Source organism: Choloepus didactylus, chromosome 7 (assembly GCF_015220235.1).
Source record: "Choloepus didactylus isolate mChoDid1 chromosome 7, mChoDid1.pri, whole genome shotgun sequence".
Taxonomy (NCBI): Eukaryota; Metazoa; Chordata; class Mammalia; order Pilosa; family Megalonychidae; genus Choloepus; species Choloepus didactylus.
In genome coordinates this window covers 62,710,348-62,727,021 of record NC_051313.1, presented here as the reverse complement: position 1 = coordinate 62,727,021, position 16,674 = coordinate 62,710,348, and the positions used below count along the sequence as shown (strand labels likewise).

General features: G+C 42.1%; 1 protein-coding gene across 2 annotated transcripts in view; it reads right to left on the bottom strand.

Moving 5' to 3' along the window:
- Positions 1 to 16,674, bottom strand: part of MDN1 (midasin AAA ATPase 1) — a 197,052-nt gene that overhangs the window by 35,690 nt on the left and 144,688 nt on the right. For both annotated transcript variants that reach the window (XM_037843494.1, XM_037843495.1), the window contains exons 60-74: positions 14,757 to 14,971; positions 13,982 to 14,369; positions 13,126 to 13,235; positions 11,753 to 12,458; positions 9,958 to 10,119; positions 9,470 to 9,743; positions 8,497 to 8,732; positions 7,782 to 7,877; positions 7,005 to 7,099; positions 6,550 to 6,671; positions 5,962 to 6,108; positions 5,010 to 5,119; positions 4,233 to 4,306; positions 3,728 to 3,926; positions 2,324 to 2,486 (exon numbers count right to left, since the gene is read on the bottom strand). In XM_037843494.1, the coding sequence (XP_037699422.1) occupies positions 2,324 to 2,486; positions 3,728 to 3,926; positions 4,233 to 4,306; positions 5,010 to 5,119; positions 5,962 to 6,108; positions 6,550 to 6,671; positions 7,005 to 7,099; positions 7,782 to 7,877; positions 8,497 to 8,732; positions 9,470 to 9,743; positions 9,958 to 10,119; positions 11,753 to 12,458; positions 13,126 to 13,235; positions 13,982 to 14,369; positions 14,757 to 14,971 (3,097 nt within the window). The remainder of the gene's footprint in view (positions 1 to 2,323; positions 2,487 to 3,727; positions 3,927 to 4,232; positions 4,307 to 5,009; positions 5,120 to 5,961; positions 6,109 to 6,549; positions 6,672 to 7,004; positions 7,100 to 7,781; positions 7,878 to 8,496; positions 8,733 to 9,469; positions 9,744 to 9,957; positions 10,120 to 11,752; positions 12,459 to 13,125; positions 13,236 to 13,981; positions 14,370 to 14,756; positions 14,972 to 16,674) is intronic.

Here is a 16,674-nt window from a genome sequence, read left to right as displayed (position 1 = left end):
ATATTTAATAGGAATATCTTACCAACACTATACTAATACTAGCGATGAATAATTAGCAGCTGATAAAGAGTTCTGGGATGTTTTTTGCTATGATAATTGTTGTAAGCTGAGAGTGGTGATGACTGCACAACTAAGTGAAGATAATTTAAGAAACTGACCATTTATCTTGGGATAGAATATATATTAAGTGAAATTAGGAACCCACTACCTAATAAATCAGGCCCTCAACCTTAGGCTTGCTCTTGTGAAACTTAGGCTGTAAATGAAACTTGGGCTATAAAAACTTAAGGCTGAGCCTTCCTATAATTAGGCCTAAGAGGCACCTCCAGGGACCTTCTTTTGTTGCTCAGATGTGGCCTTTCTCTCTCTAAGGCCAACTCGGCAAATAAACTTGTTAACTTCCCCCCAACGAGGGACATGACTCCCAGGGGAATGAATCTCCCTGGCAACATGGGATATGACTCCCAGGAATAAGCCTGGCCCAGGCAGCAAGGGATTGAAAATGCCTACTTAACCAAAAGGAAGAAAAAGAAAGGTAAACAAGCTGAGGTCACAGTGGCTGAGAGATCCCAAACAAAGTCAAGAGGCTATCCTGGAGGTTTCTCTTACACAAGCTCCAGCTAGACATCCCATATGGCCACAGTATGCCATGCTCTTACCAGAAGTAGTCCCTAAATACCTAGGTCACTACCTGAGATTCCGTAAAAGACTCACTCGCTAAGTTCTATCTCTCAGAAACTTAAATCCACCTGAGTGTTCCTATGCCAGACAAGTCCTAAAACCCAGAGGCAACAGCCTCTTTAGAACAATCAGATGCAGCCCCCTTCCCCATACTGTTGACTCCCCTTTTCAATATGAACAAGTTAGAGTGGTCACTGCCTAGACACCCCTGGACACCCCTGAAGATGGAGACAGAGATTAAGTGAGAGGAAGGGGTAGCAACAAACAAGATAAGATTTAACAAAAGTCTATGAATACTGAAACTTTATATAAATTATGTATTTTTTTAGATGCTGGGGTATTGGAATAGCTGGAAAGAGATAAACGACATGATGGAACTGTAACCTATAACATTCTTTGAAATTTGCTCTATGGGTACTCATTCAATTGTGCTTTGAAAGTCTTCACCTTTCTGTATATACCCTATATTTCATAATAAGGAAAGAACTGGAACTGTGGAACTGTAACTCATAACAATTACCTATATAACTGCTTGTTGAGCTGTACATCAAAAGTTAACAACTTTCTGTACGCATGTTATATTTTACAATGATGGAAATAGCTGACATTGTGGAACTGTGACCCATGACATCCTTTTGAAATCTGCTAACTACTTGGTAAACTGTACTTTGAAAGTTATCATATATACATAACATATATGTATATATGTTAAAGTTCACAATACAAAAATGCATTTAAAAAAACAAATCTGTGATCAGACCATAGCCTAATTAAAGGAGAACCAGACCCACTGGGACCCCACACTTGCTGTGAAGGGTAAGGTGGGTGGGTAAGAGGCTGCCAAGAGCCCAAACAACATATTAAAAGTTCTGGATTCCCTTCCCCAGCTACTGCTCTGTTACACTATGCAGCAGATCTTGGCTCTCATTTTCCTTGAACAAGAACAGCCAGGGAGATAATGCTACACCTTTCTAAAATGAAGGAAGTGAGAAGAGAACTGTGAGTGAACTTTCCTTTTCCTTTAATATGAGACAAAATTTTGAGAGGTGGAGACAGCTTGAAGACCGAGAAATCTGTCTCTATGCTTCCACCCAACCACCAAGAGTTGGATTAGACAAGACTGTTAAAGAAAATGGATAGCAATAGTTTATATGAGAGGAGGACAGGATGAAAATTATCACAATTTGTGCAGTCTCAGTTGGCTCCTATGTCCGGGCTCTGTTGGTTTTTAGCCTGCTTGTTTATTCAATTAATTGCTCAACACTATTCAGGTTGTCGAAAATAGCATAAAAAAACAAAACAAAACAAAACAAAAAAAACTAAAGGAAGAATGGGGGGTGGGGACAGCTTGGGTGTTCTGTTTTTACTCGTTTTTTTTATTCTTGCTTTCACTTTTTCTGGTACAAGGAAAATGTTTAAAAAAAGATTGATCAGGGTGCAGGGTGAACAGCTCTTTGATGGTAATGTGATCAATGGATTGTGTACTTTGGATGATTGTATGGTATGTGAATAAATCTTAAAAATACAAAACAAAACAAAACAAAAACTATGAGCGTACATTACTCATTCCCAGCCCTCCTGGACCCCAGGGGAAAGAGGTGAGGAAGCAACCCCTACACCTGCCCTGGCTGCTGGCACCCACCTGTGAACTGATCGAGACCCTCCACCAGGTGTGGCACAGGGCTCTCCCTCACAAACGTCAGGCACATCTTCCTCATTCGTTTCATGAGCTTTGGCAGGCGTCTCAGGAGCTCCCCCTCTGAGGGGAAAGGGGCAACACTCCGATACTGTTCTGGAATCACGGCCTATGAGACAGAACACAGGTTAGTCTCGCCAGAAAAAAGGATATTAATAGTTCTGGCCTGCATCGGTGCTGAATCTAAATGCTATGTGTACCCCACCTCGCCAGCTCACCAAATACTGAATTTCCTATCACCATCTCTGGAGTCTCATGAGTACAAATACGGCATCACGAAAATTTAAATAGGCATTTATTGTAGATATTTACAGAAATTGTACTGCTCTCCGTACCTCTCCCCTGCACCTCCAGCAATGCTTATTAGCTAGCCGTGTGGACACATCAGAATGAATAACCTAATTGCTGCTTTTAAGGGGCTGAGCCCTACTGGGTTTGCCAGACACAGAAAGCTAAGCTGATCCGCCCAGATATCAGAAGTCCAGACATCAGATGAAGGGAATAGCTTTTGTCTATCAGGAACACAAATTTTCTTTCTTTCTTTCTTTTCCCCCACAAGAATCCTGAAATTCCTATGCTGTCATCAACAGCAAATCAAACTTTTTGATCAGCAAGACAAGCAGCGAGCTGATGAATACAATCAAGACACAATAAACTCAACAGCTTTATCATATTTGTGCAGCTATATTATGACTCTAAGTTCACTTTCTAATATGCTCTCTTAAGTATTAAATATTAATAATACCTCAAGGACCTCCATTACTAACCTGTGGACCCAGGTTGGGAAGTACTGTTAGAAGTCAAAGTGATTACTCCCTTGAGCAGTGCTCCAATTCAAGAGCTTCCAGTACTCAAGGATATGAAGTGAGAGAATCCACCCTGGAATAGACCCGCTCCCCAAAGGTCTTTATGACTGTTAAACATTCACGAATACTGCAAGCCAGCTCTTAACTGCTGGTACCTGAAATTGGCAATGCTGGGAGAATTTACTCCATGGTAGTCAGCAAACACTATAAACAAGCACAGCACTGCACACATCCACCCCTGTGCAGACAAAGGCAGCTTCAATGGCATCCTTAAATTGGTGCTGCAAATCTCCCCCACAGGTAGATGAAATGTTCTCAGGTAAGCACAACAGTTATTTCTCATAGTCTAACATTAAACTTCCAGCACCAGGGTCAATGCAGTTTGCCTTAGGCTACAGCACGGTCAGGCAAAAAAAAATGCCATACACATCCAAAAGAGCAAGACTTCAAAGGCTTTTCCTTGCCTAGTTCCAAGGAGACCCTTTACCCATAAAACACAGATCCCACCTTCCAGGCTGAATAAGCACTCTCCCACAAGAAGTACCTGGCCTGCTGCTGGCCGGGCTAACAGGGTCTCCTTTAGTGCCCTGTTCAGACTCTGAATGGGGGACGCTTCACTCGAGGCTACATCTGTTGGTTTGGGCAAAAAGTCAGGCTGTTCCTCCTTGTCACTCTCCACCAGGGATGACCGGCAGGGTTCACTCAGCACAGCTTCAAATTTCTTCATGAATTTAAAGAGGGTCCTAACACCAGGCAATGACAGAGATGAGAGGAAAAAATTGAATAGTAAGTGAGGAAATATTTAAAAATACCTAAGACATACACAGATAACTTAATAACCCATATCTTTAGACACAATGACCTCCTTAGATACCAGTAATCATCTTACTAAAAAAAAATAAAAATCACTTAGACAACATCCAAACAACCTAGTGTGTTTTATAAGCTCAAGGCAGCACTATGTCAGGCCACTGCAACAACATGGTCTTCCTGCCTACCACACAAAACTCTAAGCTTTGGTCTCCCCAATGTTTAAAGGGATGAATTACCTGTGTGTCTTTTCCACAGATTGTTTAATGGACCAGAAGCTGACATCATTCCACTTAGATATCTTAACAAATTCCTGAAAGATAAATGAAGCTCAAGGAACGGCTTTATAAAGCTGGTGTCATTCTGTTTCTTTCTAGATCATCCGCTTGCCAAAGATCAGAGTCCACTCCACCCCCAAACGCAGGATGCTCACGAACAACTAAAACAAGTCTTAAAGGGGGAACCATGCGTTTGTCACAAAGCAATAAAAAAAGAGCACTGCTACAATTGAGAGGCCACTTGATATGTACCCTGGCTGTGTAACCCCTTAATTAGTCTTGCTCCTTATACCAGGGTTGGCTCCATAGTCACCAAAAATATCAAACAAGAGAAGGCCCTCCTTACCCTACAGCACCTCCACGGCGCATGGACCAGCACACGACATACCCGAGGCGGGAAGATCAGAATGGTCAAGACCAGGGGAGCACTGACAGACTTCTCGGGGTACTCCTCTAGGAACCTGGGAAACCCTCAGCAGGGAAACAGGGCCACTATACTAACCCTCACATGTTTGGCTGACTTGGCAATGGAGCCAATGCCACAACATGTAAATGTTGCCAACCTCCCTGGCAATTGCAAAGCTCTCCTCCATTCCCCTAGCCCCTGTCTCACTGTGCTTCAATGAAACATGCCTCCCTGTTAAGTGGATAAAAGAACAGAAGAACAGAACTAAATAAAAAAAAGAATCTGCTGATTTTTGTTCTCCCAAGAGAGCTCATGATAGCTGTTCCTCTTACTTTAAGTTCTTTTTCTAGGGGGGAACGGAGTTCCACAATTTTGGCCTGGACCCGGTCAAAGAATTGCTTGTAATAATGGTACAAGTTCCACAGAACACTGCATAGTGAATCTGGAAGAAATGAAAAGGAGACAAAAACACCTCACTTGCTGCATGCGCTACTGACCCCACCTGTGGGCTTCACCCACCTGTGGGCTTCACGTTTCAGTGATGATCCTTCCTCATTACTCCTGAGGCCATGAGATTACAACACAGTATCTCACAGGCAGACTATTTATGCCCACTGAGGAGGCTGTCTATCTAAGTTTAGAAGTTACCAGAGATGCAGGCCGTCAACATGACCTATTTTTTATTTTAGCTTGTAGGTACTTTCTGTTCCCTTCAGTTTTTAAAAATGGTGTACTCACAGATTATACTAAGATCAAAATTTTAAATCTTATTTTAAAAGTAAAAAACCAGCAGCTGAAAGATGGTATATTAAAAGGTTCACTTTGTTCATTCATGTATAATTTACACCCATTTTATAGTGACAGTTTATTCAAATGGCTATGGTCAAGAATAGTAATTGACAGTAGGCAGCTTTATGTGTGGTTACTTGATACATGGTGGCACTTTCACTAGGTCAAAGAACTTTCAAGCCCAAAGCTTAGCAGGACTTATACACTGTCTAGACAGAAGTACGTGCTCCCTCAACATGCCAGGTGCTACTAGCTGCATCTGGCAATTTACCTCTGCCTACCTGTTCACTAGTCAATGCTTCATTTATAAGTAATCTGCACTTTACTCTGAATGCTCTTCTCTATATCTAATGTGACTCACACTAAATTAAAAAACCACCACAAGTGCCTTGTTTAAAACCTGGTGTGCAACAACATACCTGTCTCATGTGGAGAACTCGAAGTTTAACTCATTTTAACAGTATAGTGTAACAATAAAGAAAAAACTTTCCTCACCCTTTCCTTCAACCTGTGGCATCAGCAAGACATGACAATGGAAAACCAGTAACATCTGAAGCCGCACATGGAATTCTCCCAGTGAGGATCCTTCAATAAATGCTTGTAATGTGCTGACCAGCAACATCAGAGTCATCTGCTTGTCATCTTTAGGGATTCAAAAGAAAAACAGGTTTGCCCACAACCACTGCTCCCTATATTAATAATGTGTATGCAATCCACTATGGGATAAACTGAGGAAAGACCATCAGGTAGACCACAATTAAAGCAGAGCTTTGAAGCAAGGCCCATAGCTGAATCCCAAGCTTATTTAAAAACAAGGGATTTTGTTAAATGCACTCACAGCAAATTATGAAGCTGAATTATGAGATCCCTGATGTAAGCATGAAATAAAAGCTTTTAACTCAAGCCTCCCAAGAAGGCACCTTTCATTTTGACTTACGTAATGAACAGAAAGAATAAGAAAACCGTATCTTATGCATGTCATGTGGAAGCAGCAGGGGGAGGAGACATGGGAACAGGTGAATCCCACATTCCCCGTTTAGCCTGGAGCCTCTAACCAAGCAGGCAATAGACTGATGGGGTTACCTTCCTGCTCTTCTGTTTGTTCCTGCATGTGCTTCTCAAGCATCTGATAGATGGAGAACCAGTGCTTGGTGGATTTCTCGGTATGGCGCTTCATGGTATTATCTAGACTCATGGACCAGCAGCTGAAAACATGAGAGAAGAGGCCAAAGAGGCACTTAGGGAAAACAATTTAAATGTAGGAAATCACAGGAGCACAAGTTAAACGATCCCATTCTCTCCACCCAAATGGAGGTGCAAAGACACCAAGTTTGCTGCTCTAGGAATGGATGCTATTGTTCTGGCTTATATTAAGGCCATTTTAATGCCCCAGTTTTAACTCTGTGATTAATGACTGAAAAGCACCAATCTGTAACTACCACACTCAATATACCCTGAAAAATCCAAACTATCAAAAGACAAAATTCTCTAAAACACAAGTTCAGGAGGACAGGGCAAATGATAAATGCAGCACTTACTTCAGTTCCAATTTACGCCACCGAATGATCATCTGACTGACCAAATCAAGATGTTTCCGCAAAGACAGAGCTCGACTCGCATTCTCCTCCCAATCCTAAAGAAACAAAGTTAAAATTTAGTTTAGCCATTATTCAATCCCTTAATCACCTCTTCCCTCAGGAGTTCCCTGGACTTTTCTTGAGTGAAATTAGATTTAATACTACCGGGCCCTTAAACAACTTTTACACTGATTTTCCAACACCAATAAATGAGTTTACGTCCAGCCTGTCCAGCTTCCTGTTCCTTCTGGTACTTGACAGAACTTCAGAATGGCCAAGTTTAGAGGGAGGCAAAGCACAAGCTTTGGAGACCTGAGTCTGAATTCTGAATCCCTGCTTTTAGTTATCTGATCTTGAACAAAGTGATACAATCCCTCCAAAGTGCAAAACCTTCATCTATGAAACAGGGAGGTACCAGCCACCTCCGAGGCTAGGAGAGGATTCAAATGAGGCAACAGGTAAGGCACTCAGGTGGATTAAAGGCACGCCTGGAAGCACCGGGCAGGGTGAGCCTCCCTGCACCAAGTCCCACCCTCAAGACCAGGTGAAGCAGATGGTCCCTGTGCAGGAAATGGCTTCACTCACACTGATCTGTCCACATGCCAGAAACACCATACAAGATTATCCTTCTCTATCCCAAACCACCACTTTCAGGTCCTCGGGGTCGGGGAGTGGGGGGTGGGGGTGGAGTGCCACAGATAAACCTTTTCTGTTGCTACCGAAAGAGAATCATCTTACCTGTGCCTTTGCCAGAAGGATTTCCAAGCCATTCAGGAACTTTGAGACGGGACTGGAAAGTGGGAAACTACGAATTCTGTCCATTACAACCAGAAGCTACAGAAAAAAATATGGGTATCTCAGCAGGAATATCAATGGACCAAAAAAAGAGCTCTGAATAGTTTTACCCAAAGCCTCTCCTTCACAATCACCTGAGAGCTGTGGGTGAAACTTCCAGAGTTGTGGATACTGAGAGAAGATCCTGAGATAAATACTGTATCTGCTGTGTTACTCAGGAAATAAGACTGAGTTTGGTAAGACAGCTATTATTCTCTGTAATAAAAATCATCACAAAATTGGCTGAAGATGATAGAGCAATGTCTGAGTTAAAACTGCCCATCTTGAAAAAGCAAGGCCTAACTGCACATTTAAGAAAACCACTGGTATATGTCTGAATAAACAGCAATATAGTAGTGTTATTAACATGTAGACAGCAATCCTTGACCAACAAATTAATGACACCTGTGACAAAGGAATCCTGAAACATCATTTATACATCAGTGCAAACTGGTATTCTCCTCCTGCATTGAGTAGCTTCTCAATAAATTGGGGTTCTTTAGACCCTTGTATTTAGGTACAAAAGTGCATGTGGATGCCCCAAGGATGGCCTGAGGTCACATCTTCAGTGCAGATTAGGACTTCTGGCAGTCCACCCCTTCCTTCCTGGGGGCCCTACCTGCTCAAGCACTGGATGTTCCGGCCAATCCTGTAGCAACTGACTGACAGCCTCTGAGAAACCTTGAAGCACTGGTTGGCACTGCCGTGCTTCGGCGACATTGGGATGCCGATAAAAGTCATAGGGCCCATCAAGTTTCACCATCAGGTCTGAGGTCGACTCCCCAAAGAGAGTATTATGGGAGAGGGTGCAGGCCAAAAGCTGGCTGCCCAAAAGTTGGTCATTCAGCTCAAACCCTGTGAAATCAATGACACCACAGTTAAATTCAGTGAACTCAGGAAGGTGATCTATCAGTAAGTTACAAAGATGTCAGAAACCTGCTCAAAAATAATGAATTATTTGGGACTGGTGAAGCAGATCTTTCAATGCCATCCTTCCCAAAGACTACATGGGCCCAGAGGATAGTGACCCTAACGCCACAGTGGTCGCCAAAAGCTTCCAAGTTTTTAGGATATACAGAGAAACTCAGATATTGCCTAGTGTACTCAAGATGGTACAGAGTTTGGCTTGAAGCATTCAAATTCCCAGTCTTTGTAGCTTTTCTTGGTAGGTAAGAAGGAAATTCAAGACCTCCTTCCCCTTGCATAGAATAACTCAGGAGGTCACATGGGAAACTGGATCAAACCATATTTTCTGAGATTAATTTCTGAGTTCCCAGGTTGCTCCCAAGAATGAATCATTTCATTTGAAAAGCATTGAAGCTACTATAGGGAAAGGAGAAATAATGCTAAGGAACAAGACCATTTAAACTAAGTCCATGTCCTTATTTTCTTAATCCATTTATCCACAAAGTATTCAAACAATGAAAATACATATTAATTGCTGAATTTCCAATCAATGTTTTTGAATTAACTTATATTCTTTAAGCTAAAGAAACCCCATCATTAAGGAATTAATTGTTTTAATTGTTCCAAAAGTAGCAATTGCATCTATTCGTTTTGATTCCCTGAGGGTATAGCAAAAACAACCATACCCATCAGGGGGTAGAAGTGAGTCACGAGAGATGCCCCGGTCTGATAGCAGGACAGAAACAGGCTGAGGTAATGCTTTGCCTCATGGGGCAGCACAGTCCGATGATACCAAAGGGATCGAGCAAAGTTGAGACACAACTGCTGGTGTATCAGCATCACGGCTTGCATTGAACTCTGGGAGAGGAGAGCTGTGTCTGTGGCTGCTTCCTCTTCTTGCCCATCTGAAGTTCCCTTTTTCTCCTCTAGTGTTGGCTCTACCAAAATATCTGCAAAGTCCTGTAAATAACAGCAGAGCAATTTAACTTTTAAAAATGAGAATGATTCTCATCACACTGAAAGGAAGAGAGAAAGAAGGAATATGAATAGTCTAAATGAAGCAGCAACTTAAATACATTAAGATATAATAAAAATATTACCAAGTCACTCCAAGGGAATGAATGGGGTATCAAGAGAATTCATTCGAAAACAAACCCAGCCACCACTGCCTTACCTTTTCATGCACTGGGAACTGTTTTCTGAACTCCCGTTCTTCTTCCTCCTCCTCACTCAAAGCTGTCCTGGAGTTCCGGCTCCTGTATCTGTACAGGCTGCTTTCCTGCTCTGCCTTTTCTTGGGCTATGCGTTCCTGTTCATCCCACTCATTGATGATTTCCTAAAAAGTCACACAAGGAGGAAGAGCTCACTTGCCTTTGTTGAGGCACTAATAATGAACAATGGCAAGGCCTATTATTTCTTAGTTTCTCATTAAAGAGAAATTATCCAAGTTTCAAAAACAAATAAATGCCATGTAATAGAAAGCAAGTAGATTTTGTTTTTAAACTGTGTATTTGTAGCAACCTAGGTTTCCTAAATTCCTCCTTGCTGTGTTGTGATAATTTTGCAGGTGTAAAAACTTGCCACAGTAGAACTAATGGGAACTTCCTGCCAGGAGCTAACAGTGCTTTGTAGCATAGACAGGCTCAGGATCAGAAAGAGGAGGGTTGTGGTTTAGACTACACCTGACTGGCACCTCAAAAAGGAGGCCCAATGGTTCAGAAAAGGAAAACTTGGGCTGGGGACAAGGTGATAGAGGGACACTGGGCAAAACTGGACTACACCTTACTAAAGGGACTTCTTAATCCCCTACTACCTCTAAGATTTTAGGTCTTTAAATTGGCAAAAACTATCAATTAAAGAAAGCATCCACTATTGATGAGGATGAGAGAAATGAAATCTACCATTCAGGAAGTCAATTTTTATTCAAAGTCTAAGAAGGATGTATAACCTTTTCCCAGCAATTCTGCTTTCTAGAATTTGTATACAAAGATCTAACTATAAAAATATTTATTGCAGCATTGTTTTTATCAGAATAGAGGGGAAAAAAACCCACATACAAATGTACATGTTAGCCAACAGGAAAGTGGTTAAATGATTCATGGCACACCCATATAATTGAAATCTAGGAAACCTCTAAATATAATGCAGGTGAAGAATACTTAATAACAGGGAAAAATTTCACTGCATGTTGTTAGATTTTAAAAAGAAGTTCACAGATAAAACAGTATGGATTTTATTAGTGACTCGTCACACGTTTTATAGAGCTCTAGGATTTTAAGGACATGTCTTGGGGGCCATAGAGGAGACCATAACCAGAATAGTTCTCTTGTCTGTTAAGTATTGGGTCACTATGCAAAGATTTTTATCTTTAAAAAGGTTCTGCTACTTTAAAGACATTTGTAAGCCACTGAGAAGAAGAAAATGTTTTTTAGAGTATATCCACACATATCTACAGATACATATACACATATAGGCAAGCCTAGAATGGCACAAGGTAACAAGGTTTACATAGTTTTAAGTGGTGGAATTATCAGAAAGTTTTGCTTATATTTATTCTCTTAATTGTCTACAAGAAGAATCTATGCTTTTATTAAAAAGGGAAAAAACTAAGTTAATATTAATAAATATTGATACATTTTTAAAAATGACATGGCAGAATCATCATTAATAAAGTTAAAAGACTAAACAGACAACCTAGGAGAAAAGATTTTTACAGATTAAGGGCTAAAGACTAATTTTTTACAATCAACAAAAAAAAAAATCTCTTAGGATATGAGGGACAAAAGCCCAAAAACCTGATGGAAAATTGCAAAAAAGAAAGGAACAGACAAAAGACTTGCCATTCCTTAGCCATACCATCTCTCTACATATTTATTGGGCACTGCTAATAACCTAAAGGCTGCCCTGCTTGTATTCCCAGCTTTCTTCTGAAGGAGAGACCAGGCCAGTCCTCCAGGAGACGGGCTTACCTGGCACACATGCCTGAAGAGCTGCAGGGCCCTCTGATCCAGCTCTCCCTTGCTCAGCACATGTGAGCGCAGGTAAAGGAGAGCATTCATCAGCAGCTGCTCCTGGGTGGGACAGGGCCTCAGGTCCTTGTCTTCCAGCTCCTTTCCCCCAGAACACTTGAGGGTCAACTTCTCAAGGCTTCGCAGAACCTCCTCTGACTTCACTGAGCACAAAATGTCTGCATGAGCGTAATAGGTGGGGAAGGTAGGGCCCACCGAAGGAAAAGCCAACAGGGATGTGGCTAGGGCACCCAGCCTGTCAGCAGAGACCACGCTGCCATGGAGTGAGGCGTGGACCTCAGATGCCACCAGCCTCATGCCATGTTGCAACTGCAGGACAGATGCCTGCAGTGGGGCCACAGTGTCTGGATATAGGGCGTACTCCTCTGCTAGCCGCTTCCTGAACTGGTGATGTGACTGCTGCCAAGAGGCCTCCTCCTTTAGAAGGCCCTGGGCCACCTGGGCAGCCCGAGGCCCATCCATGTGGAGCACCTGCAGGAGCCGCGTGAGCAGATCCTGAACAGCAGAAGCCTTGGCGATGCTGCTGATGTAGTGATGGATCTCCTGCACCAGGGACTCGTACGTAGGCAGCTGGGGTCTGAACGCCTGCTTCTTGGACAGGCTGCAGATCTGATGCTCCAGCTCATCGATTCTTTGGCGGAGCAACCTGAAGGCAAATTAACACAGTATGCAAATTCTGCTAGAGGAAGACTAGCAAATTTAGATTGGGTCCTCAGCTAGAAAAAGTAGAATGAAGATCTGTCAGCTGCAGAAGAATAATATGATGAAAATATTGGCAAGTATAGTGAAAATGGTTAACATTTATAGAGCATTTATCAAGAGCCATGCATGTTGCCAATATTAGCTTTACAGGTATGTCTCACTGGAATCCCACCACAGTCACTGAAGTAGGTAAAACTATTATCCTCCTTTTACAGATGCGGACACTGATGTTGAAAAGCATTATGTGATCTTCCAAGTTCTAATTCTAAGGGGCAGGAACAGGATTGGACCCACTGTATAGTGGAGACCACTATACAATACTGTCCTTCCTGAGGCAGCTGGCACGGTCCACGGTCTACAACCTCACACCCACCTTCTTCTACACTAAGAGAGTGGTCTGGATTCATCTATCTCAGCCCCACCTTGAAAATATCCCCTTTTCTCAGAGTATGTAATTTTCTTGACTGTAACCACAGCTTTGGGATCTAATTGCCAATGTGGTTCACAAATGTATATCATCGCTTCTACTAACTCTGTAATTACAAGGCAAGTTCAACCACAAAAAGGAGAATAAATATTCTCCAACACAAATAATCACTCTACTGTGTTACCTGATGTGAGGATGAGAGTAACTGATAATGACTTCATCTTCCAGGTCTCTTCCAGTTTTCAGTTGGGATGAGAGGTTTTGGATTTTCCACTCACACTGCAGTTGGTATAACTAATGGAAAAGAGGAGAAAGTGGTCTACTATGACCAGCCTTAACCATGCAGTCGAGGACAGTTCCCTAGGAGTGGGTTCAGCACAGGATGGAAGGAATCTGGGTTCCTGAATGACCGTAAGTGCAAGTGGTTCTATGCCATTAATTGGACCACTCACCTCAAAGCTGCTGTATGAAAGAAATAAACTTCTATCTTATTTATGTCTCTGAACTTTTGAGTCTGTTTGCTACAGCATTTAACTTTCACTGCATCAAATACAATTTTTCTTCTCTAAAATATAGTACTACTATCTCATTATTTTAATGAGATATTCAGTTTTTGAATTTGGTTGGAAGTTCAAATAGCAAGGGATATATATGGTATCTATATACCTTTTTCTAAAAGGGTTATCCAAATCAAAATATCTAAAATTTAGTTCAGATAGCAAGAATTTAGACAGCCAGGGATACCACTAGTTCTCTGGCAATGCCTCAGGTATACTACTGACTTGGTGTCTGCACATTGCAGCCCACTGACAAGACACATTACATCAGAACCTTAGGAAGGGCCCCCCAGAGCCTGAGCTTAGTCAGAGGAACTCTCAAAGAGTTGAAAACTGACAGCCTATAGAACACTCAAGGGAAGCTAATGCAAAATCACTGCTTGATGCTATAAGCACCCAAAAGGGAATAAAAAGAGTGATATACTAAAGTCAGTCCAGCCAATCAGGGATAGAGTCCATGCTCCAAACTCTCGCCTCCCATACCTTTTCCTTGGCATACTTGAGCTTGTATTCCCTCTTCACTGCAGGGTCGAAGCGAGTCTGGGGAAGCCATGTCTGAATCTGGAGCAAGCCAAGGCCCACCCAGAGACTCCCACGCTGGGCTGGCTCAGGCAGGTTCCTCTTACTCTCCCCTTCCCCAAAAAAGTGGCGCAGGGAGGAAAGCAAGAGGCAGAGCAGCTCTTTGGGCAAGACCTCTTGACCAGCCATGTCCCCAAGAGTCTGGCCCACGTGCTGGAAGGCCTGGCTGTCTCCAAGCAGCAGTTGCTCACAGTTCTGCACGTATTCCTGCTGTCGGGGCTCTGGGAGCAGCTCTGCCAGGCCTGCTAGGTGCCGGAACAGCACCAGCCCCTGGAGCTGGGAATCCGTGCGTCTGTGGGGACAAGAAGGGCTTAAAGGCTTGCACTGTGTCAAGCATTCTTTTTTTATACCATCATTCTTTCAGAAAACGATAATCCTGACTGCACTGTCAATAAGTGGAGGTGGATTTCTGTTCTTATGCAATCTTACACGACTTCTAAGCCTCACCCCTTGACCCCAATATGCTTAAAATTTACAGAGAAACTGGGCAACTGATAGTAGCCTCTGTTGTGGACTGAAAACCTGCTGGTCAAGCCAGAAAAGACCCTTGCCTTCATCCACCAGAGCTAGCCACTAAAGAAGCAAGTTCTGACTAAGGTTCTCTGCTGCATGCTCTGAAGAAAAGACAGGAGCTTTATGGTCCACTCCCTGGGGAGGAAGGGTGGGGGGACAGGGATACCTGAACTCTGCTACTGAAGGAACAGCCATGTTGGTCCAAAGCACTGAGCTGACATCCTGGAGCTGCTGGGTTCTCTCAACCCACTCTCCCAGGGTGACGTGTGAGGAGGACAGGATGGGGAGGCCATTCACATCCCAGGGACTTGCTCTGCAGCTGCTGGTCAAAACTTCAAAGCAGCACTTGGAGAACATGGCTCTACTGAGACTGCCAGGGCCCTGAGAGGCAAGAGAAGAGCCAAGGAATGCTTAGAAATTAACAAGCATTTCAACGAGCAGCACTTGAGGCATCTTAGATGGAGGAAAGAGAACAAGAAAAGGAGGTTCAGCTTGACAGAAACAGCTAAAAATCAGCTACACAGATTTTTCCAGAAGTTGATTATCAGCTATTCCAGAAGTGTAGAATGAGGCCAGGTCTTAGTGGGACTTAAAGGAGCGTGCACTCCATTCTCCAGGAAATGAGGAGCAGTGGGTGTTTCAGTAACACAGGAGAAATACCCTGAAATCTGGGCATCAGGAAGACCATTCCTGTAGTAGGATTTGGGACACATGGTGGGAGAATGAGAAATGGAGACAGGGAGAAGAGTCCGCAGACAAATGTATGAACCAGGGACTAAGTGTGCCAATCTGTACTCCTTGGACCACTGATCTGGGATGCAGGAAGAGGTGTCCACCTTGGGTCAGGTGGTCAAATACATACGGTATTTGATAGGAAACACTGTACATTCCACGCAACTCCTGGGCATCCATAAGGCTTACTACTAAAGGCTCTGAGAGATATTTTGCAACAAAGAAATCACAATTGATAGAGCCAATGGAACAGAATATAGAGTCCAAAAATAAATCCATGTACATTTGTGGGAATCTGATAAACAAAAAAGGTGCTGTTTCAAATGAGAGTGGAAAGGATGAATTACTCAAAAATGGTGTGATTACACTGCTCTTACATTTATTGCCTGTATAAAGAAAAAGACTGCATCCACACCTCACAAAACAAAATATCCAGATAAAATTCATTTGAATGTAAGAAACAAAAACAAAAATATGGAAGAAAATACTGGCAAATGGTTTTTAAATCTCACTATGGTAAAGGAATACATTTTTTTAAAGCCTGCTACCAAAGCCAGAAAGTAAAAAATGAGTTACATATTTGAAAAGAAAAATGTAAAACTTGTATGACATATAAGAAAACATAAATCTGAGACAACAGAAACTAGAAAAATACTTCCAGCAGTATGTTAGACAAAGGTTTAATATCCATAATATACAGAGACCCTCAAATAAATAATAAAATGATAATCAATCCATTTTTTTAAATATGGGAAAGAACATGACCAGGAAATTAAAAACTAATAAAAAGGATCAAGATACATGAAAAGATGTTCAAGCTCTATAATAATTAAAGAAGTACACATTAAAATGAAATTTTTAATCTCTCAGTGGCTGAAAGATTCCAAATGGAGTCAAGAGGTCACTCTGGTGGGGTGGGCATTCTTATGCACTATACAGATATCCCTTTTTAGGTTTTAGTGTATTGGAATAGCTAGAAATAAATACCTGAAACTATCAAACCCCAACCCAGTAGCCTTGACTCTTGAAGATGATTGTATAATTATGTAGCTTACAAGAGGTGACAGTGTGATTGTGAAAACCTTGTGGATCACACTCCCTTCATCTAGCATATGGATGGATGAGTAGAAAAATGGGGACAAAAACTAAATGAAAACTAGGGTGGGATGCAGGGATGATTTACGTGTTCTTTTTTAGTTTTATTTCTTATTCTGATTCTGATTCTTTCTGGTGTAAGGAAAATTTTCAAAAATAGATTGGGGTGATGAAGGCACAACTATATGATGGTCCTGTGAACAGATGATTGTATACTATGGATGACTGTACAGTATGTGAATAAATCTCAATAAAAC